The sequence below is a fragment of the Chaetura pelagica genome, unplaced genomic scaffold (assembly GCF_000747805.2).
Source record: "Chaetura pelagica isolate M959 unplaced genomic scaffold, ChaPel_1.0 scaffold531, whole genome shotgun sequence".
NCBI lineage: Eukaryota > Metazoa > Chordata > Aves > Apodiformes > Apodidae > Chaetura > Chaetura pelagica.
In genome coordinates this window covers 4,474,617-4,487,052 of record NW_009952362.1, presented here as the reverse complement: position 1 = coordinate 4,487,052, position 12,436 = coordinate 4,474,617, and the positions used below count along the sequence as shown (strand labels likewise).

The 12,436-nt window shown below is 39.8% G+C and overlaps 1 protein-coding gene across 1 annotated transcript in view; it reads left to right on the top strand.

Moving 5' to 3' along the window:
* ABLIM1 (actin binding LIM protein 1) overlaps positions 1–12,436 on the top strand; it is a 128,339-nt gene that overhangs the window by 87,040 nt on the left and 28,863 nt on the right. The window contains exons 8-10 of the mRNA XM_010007943.1: positions 646–704; positions 9,114–9,191; positions 10,151–10,306. Coding sequence (XP_010006245.1) covers positions 646–704; positions 9,114–9,191; positions 10,151–10,306 — 293 coding nt within the window. The remainder of the gene's footprint in view (positions 1–645; positions 705–9,113; positions 9,192–10,150; positions 10,307–12,436) is intronic.

Sequence of the window (12,436 nt, the reverse complement as noted above, 5' to 3'; positions counted from 1 at the left end):
ACTCTTTCACATGCTGCTTTGTGCTACTTGTGTCACACTGAGCTCTCTAGCATTGAGCAGTGGATGAGACAGCCCTGGTTCTGCTGCATTGTGAATTCTCTGATTTTGCTTTCCCTGTTGCTTTTTGTGTTATGGCAAGGAAGAGGTGAACTGAGTAATAATACTTCACAATAACTTCGCTTCAAGGAAGTGAAAGGATTTTTCCAGTACTAATGGACTTACAATTAGGGCTTCCTTTTCTCTTTTGGTGCAGTGCATAAAGGGAGAACAGAGCAGGTGATAATGGCCCCTTTCTTTTGCTCTTACCCTCTATACTGCTCAGAGGAGAACCCTCTGTCTTTCAGTTCCTCCAGCTGGTGCTTGCTGACTGCCTTGCTGCTGAAGGCTGAGTTTTAATTAAGAATGTGTGCAAAGTGCTTTGACAGCTTCAGGAAAAGGCTGTGGTAGATGGGCCAAGGGTTTGAATATGGATTTTTGTTTCACTTTTATTTTTCATGAGCTAGAAATGAATGTGAATCACTTGCATAGCTCATGCAGATACACCATCTGATGCAATGAAGGGATTCTCTTTAATAACTGATTTGTCTTGACTGGAAGTCGTGTGCTTTGCTCTGAACAAAGATGGTGGTTTTATTTCTCTCTCAGGCTCCACTGTCTGGCATCCCGACTGTAAGCAATCCACTAAGACCGAAGAGAAGCTACGGGTAAGTTGAACTCATGGCACTGACACACCAGGTATTTTGCACACACAGTAACTCAATGTTGTTTTTAAAAGAGTGACTATTTTCCATGTTTTTTTTCTGCATAGCTGTCACCACTCTGGCAGAATAAGCAGTGGAGGCACTTCAGAGGTATTGCTCTGATTTTTAGGCTCAACACTTTCACTACCTATCTCAGTGCACTGCCTTAAAGATAGTGTCATTTACAGGGCAAATGCTGCAATATATTTTACTATTTTTTTCACGTCTGTATAATTGCTCTATAGTTATCCCCTATTTTGTGTGGTTATTTACAGCATTTAGACAATATGGACTCTCTTCCCTTTGCCATCCAAATAAACTTCAACCTAAAGTGATCCTAATTTGAATGCCAAGAAGAGCTGCAATTACCTTTGGAGACACCTCAGCATATCTAGACAAAATTTCTAGATCAGATCCTTCATGGCAATAATGCTGTGCTGATAAATGCTGGAGCCTGGCTTTTTGCATGCACCAGGCAACTCTAAGTCCAAATTCACTAATTAATATTCTGCACAATTTACTCTTTTTGATGTCTCAGCTGGTGCTTTGAACTTTGTTATTTTTTGTTGATATAAAAGTTAGAGAAAATATATGAATAAAATGTCTGTAAGACAAAGAAACGAAGAGATACTGGCGTGACAGTGTGTAGGATATCCTGTGGGTTGTGTGGCTCATTCACAAAAAGCCATGTCTTTTAACATTTATTTACATGCACTGGTCTGTAAATTATCCCCTGCAGAGAATTTCCTGTGATTGTTGGGAATTTTTGTTGAGCAGGATTCATGTTGGTGTGGGCTGTACTGCTAGTATAGAAGTATGGTCTGCTATAGATGGGTGTGGGACCTAGCACAGACAAACATCACTATAGTACCATCCAGTATTTGCACATTGTTCTGTACTGACTGTCTATGAGAAAATGGAAAATTATGCCAGACTGGATTTTCTTCCTCAACAAACAATTTGAGTGTAAGACTGTTTTGACCCTGCTTAAGTGTCAGAATGCTTGTGCTTCATAGTGAACGGCTGGGGACAATACCTCCCTTTCGCTTGGACCCAGGAGTCTCACCAAAGCACTCCTGACTACATGGCAGCCCTCATGGACCTTCTATGGCTGCCCTTATCAATCAGTTGGCTTATTGTCATTCCCCATGGAAATTGCCAAAGTCCTCTTCAAATATTTTCCTTTTTTCTGTCAAACATTCGAGCATGTCAGTCTTCTTCCCTTTCAGCTAACTTTACTTGAAGTGAGTGAAGTAAATTAATTCACCCACCTGCAAAACTTTGCAGCTCAACTGTACATCATAGGTAGTCTCTGCCTACTCCAGTGCAAAGTTAGACACCTTATTTTAAAATCACTTTAAGTGCACTTTTATTTTGGTACACATTTCATATTGCTGATGCAAATGAAGGCAGAAGCAAACAGGTAGGTACAGAAACAAGTGGAACAGGGGGAATTAGGGACTATTCGAACATCACAACTAAATTATGAGCTGTGCTTTGGCTGAGTTTTGTTTTCTTATGACACATTTAGATCTGATGTGAGAATCAGAATCTGGTGCATGAACTGACATACCTGATACAGCCACTTTCAAGGTCTGGCCTAGACTTTCTCGTGGTTCTGCAAAAAGCCAGTGACATGGCCTATATGCTCTGCTGGGTTTCATTTCCTTATAAAGGAAAACAAAACAAAAAGCCCTGTTATCATTAAAGTCACTTTAGCTGTTTTCTCTTAGTGACTGAATTGTGATATAAACTACTCAGCATTCTAGCTGGTCAAGATCTGAGGAGTTCAGGAAAACAATTGTTGCTGTAGATCTTCCCCCCACTGGATTTCTGCAGAGGATTACAAAGCCAAAACAAGCAGCAGATAAAGCAACCTTATGTGTGTTGCAAAATTATACATTGCTTAGGGGTTTTTATAATAACTGTCTGGCTGCTCATGATTCTGCAGGGACCAGTATGTAACATAGATACTATAATACACCAATTATTATGTAGCAAGTAGATATTAGTAACTTGGTTAAAAAAAGAGCTTAACCACTGAGCTGGGGAAACTGCTTTTCTTTTCACTCATTTTTCCCTTTTGTGTTCCATGACAGCATTCCTCATCTGACTTCTTTTATCCAAAGAGTCTGGTTCTGCGCAGGCCACGCTCTGCAGAGGTTTGCTGTTGCATTTTCATGGTGTTGATAATGGTCTTCTTTACTGAGAAGATTCTTCATTACTGTCATTTGCTGTGCTTGCTACTACTTCTGCCACACAGCTTCCCTGCTATCACTTCCCACCATGGGCACTTGCGCTGTATTTTGCATCATGTGGTGCAGTGTTGTTTGTTAATTCTCACATTTTTTTATTTTGTTAAATGAAATGCTTAAAATTAACTTTTTTTTATTTGATATTCAGGTGAGTTTTGGGGGGCTGTGGATTTGTTCTACTGGTGCAACAGAAAGTTGTTCTTTGACAACAAAAAAATTAGAGTGCAAATATGAAGCAGATGAAATGGTGAAAAGCTTCTGACTTCAAGTGGTCATTAAGAATAAATAGATTTTCATGAACAATAGTTCATACTTTTCAGGAAAAAAATATGCCATCAGTTAAATCAGTTCCCTTTTTATATGTATTAGCCAACTATATATGAATACTTTAGAGAAAATAAGTACAAAATTCCAGGTTTGGACATGTTCTATGTGCAGCCCAAGAGGATTTGTCTCTCTCTAATCCAGGGCACATGTGGCTGCACTGCTAGCAGGCACACCTGAGGCAGCTTCCACCTGCAGACAAACTGGGAATGTACTGGTATGGACTTAGAACAGGCTAGTGGTGGGCAGGCAGGTTGATGGTGTCTGTTCCACTGTATTTCCATTCTGTCTGCTCACGCTGCCTTCCCATTTATAATTGCAAAATAGACACAGTCATCTCATCAGCGAGGGCAGGATATTTGTGTTATATGCCATCTGCAGGGTAGTGTTAGCTGGTTCAACCCAGGGCTGTGATTCAGTGCGAATTAATGCAAGCCCTGTGCCCTTTGTCCTGCACAGCACTTCAGACAGTTAACTAACAATGTTGCAGTGCCTTAACCGCTTAAACACAGCTCTGTTAGCTGGAGAAATATATATCTAGAAAATACAGCTATGAAGATGTGTTATCAGTGCTCCTCGGCAAGGCAGTATCTGTAGTCCTAAGCTCTATGGAATTGAATGTTGGAGTCTTAGAAAACTGTGGAACAATTTCTGTTATCTTTTAGGCCAGTAAAGTGTTTTTTTTTGCATTCAGGTCAGCATGCACAAATCTGAGTATCCAGTGTTGAAATCCAGGAGCCCTGGATTAAAGAAATAAATAGTCTCCAAAGTAGTAGAAAAATAAGGCAAAATAGGAGCAGCCCGTGTCAAAATTAGGGCATGCTCTCTTGATTTGTAGGCTGTGTAGGATACAAATAGCTTATGGTCAGATTAATATCCTCTTGTGTATATTTGGTTAGCATTAAATTTTTTTATAGATTTACATGCTGATTATACCAAGTGTAATTTAAGGCAGATTGGCTTCAAGTGTTCTGCAGAGTAGACACAAAGGTACTGTTATTTCTGTGGCTGCAAAGATGGAACAAAGGCTTGAAACTACATGGGAATTGTTGGTTGAAAATCATAGGGTGAAATCCTGTGAATTCTCTGAGAAGTTTGCTATTGAATTCAGCATGTATTTTTTTCTCTTCTGCTTTACACTTAACTTACTCTTGGTGATGGCTATATTTGCATAAGTAGTCTTGTAAGAGAGTTCAGTAGCAATGTGCTGAAAATTAATTCTCCTCTCTGGCCTTTGTGTCTAGAAAGGAAAGAAAAAATATTTTTAACTTATTAAAATGTGCATCTGTGTGAGTTTGAATTAAACCTGCTCACTAGTTTTGTCTTGATGCATACATAGTATAGATTTTTTTAGGCTAAGAATTAATGAATGCATGCATTTGATGGAAACACTCTTAAAAGGAGAAAGGTACAGTTGAAATAATAAACGGGCACAATGAGTGCTGTAACACTGAGGTGCTTTATTTGTCTTGTACACAGCTTCTGAAGTTTACTGAAATCCATAGGTAGTCTGTGTTTAATGTAAGTTGGTACTGAGTCCTAAATAACTATAAAACCTTGTAGTTGAGTTAGTAAGAGTAGCAAGTGTTGTACTAAGAAGGCCAAGTTTCTCACTACTGCACAGTTGTGTCTGCCTAGCAGAATAAATTATATGCTAATCTTCCATTAGTGTATTTATAAACATGCTTCACTTAAAGTAGCTTCCAAGGTTTAGAGAATTTGCTTGAGCTGTAATGTTAAATGTTATTAAGTGAAAAACATATTCATTCTTCTGCAGCTGTTAACACCGCCCTGCATAATGAACTCTATCAAAAAACTAAGGCAGGTACTGTAACCAACCCTGGCGATGCCTTTGTTAAACAACAGTGCATCCATTTGGCCAGATGTTCTTGGGATCAGTTTTGATCTGGTTGCCTGCACTTGTAAGGTTTTTTAGAGCATGACTCTGAACATCTGTAGCTGAGAAAACCAGAGCCACCCCATTGTAGTAGCATCTGGATGATGTGAATGGCTCTAGCCTAGATTTTTTTTTTTCCTAGAAAGTTATTTATTTAGATGATGTCCATGCATGATGACATGACAAGCTGAGGTAAAAGCAGATGAATATCTTAAGCTTTGCAATCTAGTATTAGAATAAATGAAGCAATTTGAGGCATATGCATGGGTGATACATTAATTGAGCATTGGAATTCACATGGAACCTAATAGGATGAGCATGACAGTTGGTGTTACCTCTGCCAATCTGCAAATGCAACTGGTAAAGAACTTGTGCATTGAAGACAAATGCATGGAGTGAAGAACAAAAACATAAAAATAAAAAAATCTGTGATAAAGTGGGAAATACCAGAAAGTCTTGCAGATGCCTTAGATGCTTTGTAATCTGGTTCTTTCCTTTGACTCCTTTAATTACATGCATGAAATTCTATTGATTGAATTTCTATTGATTTATTTTTTTCATAAGCTTCATAGACTTCCTGTATCTGGTACAGATATCCAGTATTGGTGTCTTTACTAGTGTTACATCCATTCGGGTGTAAGAGGAAAGAAAAAAAGATATGACTCTTCTACTGTCAGAAAATGTGGAGAGAGAAAGACCATGCAGCACAAGGAAAACAAACAAAAACCAGTTGTAGTTCTTTGTTGAAATTTGCTTTAAATTTCTCTGCACAAAGATGGTATTATGAAAAACTCCATAGGAATCCTTCAAGAGCAATCATGTAGTTTTCCAAATCTATTTGCAGCTTAACTTGTTTTGTTACTGGGAGTGTGAATTAATGCATTTATGTTAAAGGATGTTTCCTCTTATTTCTTGTCTTCTTCCGATAAAACGTTCACAAGATGCTCACGTAGTATCTCCATTGAAGGTTAGAGGTTAAATCAGGGATAGCTGCTATTCCTGTTACATCCATACTCTGATCTCTAGGGTAGAATTTACATCCAGTTTCAGCTACATCAATAGGGAACTTCACCTCCAGTGTGTCTCTTGCCACCTGTTTAAGAGATAGTCAGAACTCTGTTATACAGGGTCAGGGTTTCTCAGCTGCTAGTTAAGATGCAAATATACAGTCTAATAAAAGCCACAACTGGTCACAGGTTTTCAGTCAGGAGCTATTATAGGCCTCTTAGGAGAACTAGACGTATGCCAGAGGAACACCTTATTGTAAGAAGTCTTTAGTGTATGTTTGTTAAGGCAAATGGCACAAATGTTTGTAAGTGCAATGCAATTGTCTTTAGGGGCACCTGCAAAGCTGTGAAGGATTGCAGACCATATGCGAAGCAACAGAGTAGGAAATAGCCATCTGTGATGGAAACAGCCTGTGCAATTCAAAATAAGAAACAGGGCAAAGTCAGACAGGAAGGTTGAGAGTTGACAGTGTGTGCTCAGGCAGTGGCTGGCAGGATAGTGTCCTGCCCAAGGAACTTGGATTTTTGCAACAGACAAAAGATAAAATTGATCTACTCAGGAAGAATACAGGAAATTAGATGGATTTTAGAGTGTCATGTCTGGCTCATGGCTGTGTTAATGGGACGGTAATGAGGAACTTGGAGTAGTAACACCATGGGGAAATGGAGAACAGGTGCTACAACTTGCCAGTCCACCTGACAACTGCTTCTGTATTTTGGGCTTTAAGAGCTTCTAGGAAATCTGTTAGCAGGATTTGGCTGAAGCTAAGTTTTTGAGATGTCTAACTCTATTTAACAAATTCACTGAAGTGATAAATACGTGGCTTTTCCTTTGCTGAAATGGTTTTTAGCAGTGACACTAAGAAACAAATCTAAGGAGATGGACTGAGGGCTGAGAATGTGTTGTTTTCTGAAATGATTATAGAAGAGAGAAGAGCAACCCAGAAGGAATGCTGGGTGGGAAGAAGCTGTAACTGCTTATAACACTTGTTTTCCTACAACAGGGAGAACTGAGCAGACAAAACTCTTAATGTCTGCTGAAAGCCAAAGGTAACAGAGACACCCCTAACAGTACCTCAAGTACTTAATACTGTTCCCAATGTTGTAATGAAAACAATTGTTTTCCATAGCAACTGCAGCAACATCTTACATGTGTCTCCACTCAGACAGTGATGTGAAATATTAGAAGGGAAGGGGAATAAAGTGTTTCTCAACAACAGTCAGATTTTCCAGCTTAATTCTTGTAACATTTCTGTAAAATAAGTGTTGTTGTTTTTTCTTCATTTGATTGCATCATGGGAGGAGCTTAAGAGCAGCTGAGAAATTTCTGCTTCCTTTTAGGATGTAGGAATTTTCAGCTACAGAAAGAAAAGGAGAGAAACACAGAAAGGTCCAGTTGAGAAAGTATTCTCAGATATGCTCTGGAGTGGACTTGTGACTGTGTCAGTCCATGGCTGCATCTTCTCTCTATTTGATCTGAATCTTCATGTTTTTTGGTGGAACATGTTCAAAGTCTTTCATTCCTCTAGCCCTCCCTGAATGTGGTGATTTCATTTCCTCAAATGAAGTCAGAGAAAGCCTGGTGTATGATCCACCACTAGTCTTCATAATTTTTTATACAGATGGTTCCAATAGATTTCCTGGCTATGAAATAAAAGGTAGAAAGACTCTGAGGTCTGTTGAAGGATCTTTTCAGGAAATGTATGTTGAGAGATAAGAAAGGTCCAGTAGCCTTGTTGTGTTCACTCCAGGTGTTTCCTAAGAAAAATCAGCCAAGCTGTCAACCCTTGTTTCTTTTCAGTGTTCCTTCCTTCAATGTCATAAGCTGATGAGGTAGGGACTGTTTACCGAGATTTATTTTTCAGTGACTTTGAAGTATCCTGCTGCACTGGTGTCATCAGAGCCATTTGCTTATGCAGTGCTTTGAGATGGGTTTTGGTTCTTTGCAGTACATTAGGGAGGAAAAACTGTTCATGGTTTCTCAGTTGTGAGTGGGATATCATTGACTGTATTTATGTGTTTGCTTCACGTCAAATTTAGGAGTAATTGCCACAATAGCCTGGGTGACTTTTGATTGATTAGACATTTTTCAAATTCATGCAATTTTCAGAATCCCCACGTCAGTGATAAGTTATTTTGTCACCTCTCACAAAACTTCTTGCAGAGAATGAATGTCTGTTTAGTCCCAATGAACTGCTAGAAAATCCACTAAATGTCTAACAGCACTTGCTCTGTAGGGGTGTGCCTGTTCTCATGAATTTCAGTTGACAGGACATTGTCCTTAAACATCAGGACTTCTGCAGTACTCGGATATAATGAAATTTCAACCAACTTTCATGTTGCATCTAGATTGTGCTGCAGTTGTAGGGAATCAGCTCCAAACCAAGGATTTCTGGTCTTGCTGCTTAGAAGGGCTGAATTAAATTCTGTATTCGGAATGGAAATTCAGTGATTGAACATCTGGAAACTGATAACACATGTGCTGTGCCTCTCAAGAGTTTTGTTGCTGAACTGCTGATACTTGTAGCTGTTTGTGGACTAACGTTTTGATAAAATGACCAGTAGGACTGTACTGCATTGCATTTTGTATGGCTCCTTGCAGTGTCTCTGCCAGGTGTTGGTTGGTTCTGTTCAATATTGTGCCAGTCTTTTACATTGTATGGTTGAGAAAACCTCCCTCCCCTCCTCACAGCACTCCTTCTGCTACCAAAAAAAAAAAGCCCACCTCCCTCACAAGATTGTGAAATTTGCCAGAATGCTTGCATTTGTGTTGAGATTTTTTCCTAAATTCAGTTAATTTCAAGATGTATGCAGATTTTTTCACTCAAAATCAAAATTACCAATGTCAGTGGCTTCATGTTGCTCTGAAAAGTTACATTTTGTTTTTCAGCCTACAAGAACATCATCAGAAAGCATTTATTCCAGACCAGGTTCCAGTATACCTGGCTCTCCAGGCCACACTATCTATGTAAGTATTTCTTCTGGTAAATATGCTGCCAAGCCCTTGCTTGCATATTAAATGCTCCATGCTGAAATAAATCACTTTTATGCTGATGCTAATGCCTTTATTCTAGTGGCTAAATAGTTAAAATTCTTGCCATGACTGAAGTGTTTTTCTAACTGCAGAATTTGAGAGCAGGTTAGGCCTTTTCCAGATCACATTTCCCTTATAAAGATACAGTAAATCTCTTGAAGTCACTTGATGATGTGAAGGGGGACAGAAGGCAGACAGGTCATTTGACTTAGGGCTTATGTGAGATCTGCTATCTGTGTTTTCAGGACACAGGGAGAAGGGTGAGCCTGGCTGGTACAACACTTTCTGGTTCAGAAGTCAAATATTTTGCTTGTGAAACATGACTTAGTCTGAAGCTTGGGTATAGATTGACTGATGAGTACAATATAATAATTTCAGGTGGGAGTTTCAATACCCAGTTCTGACAAATGGTCCTGCTTTCCTTTTTATTGCCTTGTAATAGGTTGTATTTCCTCTCGTGTGTACAGTTATTACTTGCCTTTCTGTCTATGGTCTTCTGCATGTATTTTTCTTGTAATCTCTGTAATCTGCAAACTATGTTGATGTTATCACATGTTTTACATACGGGAAAACAAGAGCAGAAAGGTGAAAATACTTGCCTGAGGCCACAAAATGAGTCATTTGCAGAGCTGAAGTTTCCAGCTCACTGGAGCTAGGAAACTTTTGTATTAGATCTGTGTATGCCATCTTCTTTCTTTCCCAAACTGGGAAAACACTGTGTGCTTTTGCAGAGGAGGCCTACTGGAGAAGAACAAGAATCACTTCACATGCAGAGTGCCAGATTTTCCATAGCAACGGTGCAACAACAAATACATAAAAATCATAAATTGTGTAAAACAGAAATTACCAGTGCATTTGTGTAAGTTAATTTATCTTCTGTCTTTGACCTTCAGGCAAAAGTAGACAATGAAATCCTTGATTACAAGGATTTAGCAGCCATTCCCAAAGTCAAGGCCATTTATGACATTGAACGTCCAGACCTAATAACTTATGAGCCATTCTACACTTCTACCTACGAGGACAGACAGGAGAGACAGAGTCTTGGAGAGGTAATGAACTGACAAGCAACTCATTCTGCTGTACGCTTTATTCAAAGCCTGCTTCGCTTCTATCCTCTTTTGAAACAGTTTCTAATTACACTCCTTAGCATTGCTGCTGCTGCTCAAAATGCTTTTTGTCTGTTTGGTCTGGGTTTAATAGGAACAATTGTGATGATGCTTCATGTGCAAAACTATACAATTAAACACACAATGAAACCCCTACATTAACACCAGCCACTGGCAGAGGAATGGCAGGGAAGAGATCTGCACCCTGTCTGCATGAGCATTCCCATAACTCACATGGATGTCCTAGGCTTTGGCTACAGCCCAGAATGTCCAGAAAGTCCAGAATGTGAGGCAAAATCCAAGCCAGGGGTGTGCTGGAAAGCACCTATGTTCACCACAGATTATGAGGAATACCATGATGTTCTGGGGCAGTAAAAGGATTAAGAGCAGCATAATGGTTTCTCTCACATATATTGAAGGGAAATACGTTTCCAGAGCACTTTGACAGACATACTGGATAAACTCTGAACTAGGTAAGGATGAAGAGCTCTTCCATCTGGGAAAGCAGGTTAGTTGTGTTATGGAAATAGCTGTCCTACATTTTAAACTGCTGACATTTAGTACAGATTCTCATATCCTGCAATGACAAGAAAAGGAAGCTATAAATTTATTCTCTTAAATTTGTATTTAAAGATCTCTTTTGGGTTGTAGGGTTCCCCTCAGGAGAACTTCCGTAGCTGCAATTACTATTTGCATGGTTCCAGTGCAGGCTTTGTCTTGTAATACTATTTGACTGTAAATCAAACTTCCTGGATGAAAGCTTCAATGGATATGAAAATGGATTTACTTCCTTGCAATGTCAGTGAATTTACTGGCTGTAACTGAATTGTGTATGAAGATGAGCTAAGGAAAAAGGAAGTATAATAAACCATTCAGACACCAATGGTGTAAAGATGCCCAGAACAGTGACTGATAATCTGCTTTCTTAGCAAAGTGTTCTGCCCAGCAAGAGATTAGAGCAGCCTCAGTTTTTACTCCTCTGATGTTTTATAGTTAGTCTTTTAAATTATAGCTTGAGTTGGAAATTCAGGACACTGTTCAGCTCGGGAATAAAATGAGAGATTAGCAGGTCAGAATATTATAGAATTTCCCCCCTCAATTCTATGTGGCTGGTGAATCCAGCTGACATCTTGTTCAAAACCACTGTGGGTTGCATTGGTGACCTCTGACCAGTTCCAACAGGCCTGACCCATTCCACAAAACCCTCTATAAACACAAGTCTGTTGTTAGTCACAGAGGAGGAACTAATCTCACCCCTAGAAGCTGAACTATTTGTTAATCCTTAAAAGGAATCTTCTCCCTCACAAGGCAGTATGTTGGATGCTGATAAAGCAGTCTGGTGGAAGCTGCTGTTTTGCTTGTTCTGAGAATTCTTACCCTGTATTTTCATCAGCATCGAAACAATTAATTTCTAGTGACTACAGAAATTTGTTTTGGAGACAAAAGAGCTCTCACCTTCTTTTCAGAGGATCTGGGCTTTCCACCCAGTGCAACTGCTGACTCCTGTCACCTTGGGCAAGTTACCTCACCTCTTTGTACCTGTTTCTCCTCCCTTCCCTTGCCCTAGTGAGAACGCAAAGCCACCAGGGTGGAGTGATCCGATCTCTTCCTTTGTGTTTGTGTTGTGGTAATCGAGTGACAGCAATCGTGATAAATGGTACATCAGTCACCATGGTCTTTAAAAAGGCAAAGGAGGTGAAGTGCTTAGTTATGGCAGGGATTTGCAGACTTTGAGCCTTTTTACCTGCATTGTTTTTGCAAAGTTTGTGTATGCGGTGGTATTAAATACAAAGAGAGCCCTAGAAATATCCTTCACCATGATTTAAAAAGGAGAAGAAGTTGCCAAACTGAGCTAGGAGAGATTTCTGGCTGTGCAGGGGAGTTGTGCAAGAGCCTCAAAAATTAATCCAGTAGTGGAGGCAAACCTCGATCGCAGGGAATGAGCTACGAGAAAACGGAGTTCTTTAAGCAGCAGAAAGTGAGAGAAGGCAGCGTGAGACTTCCTTGTTTATTCCTCTGAGCGCCCCTCAGAGCCCCCGCTGGGACCCCCCGGCCCCGCCGCTGGCAGGCGCC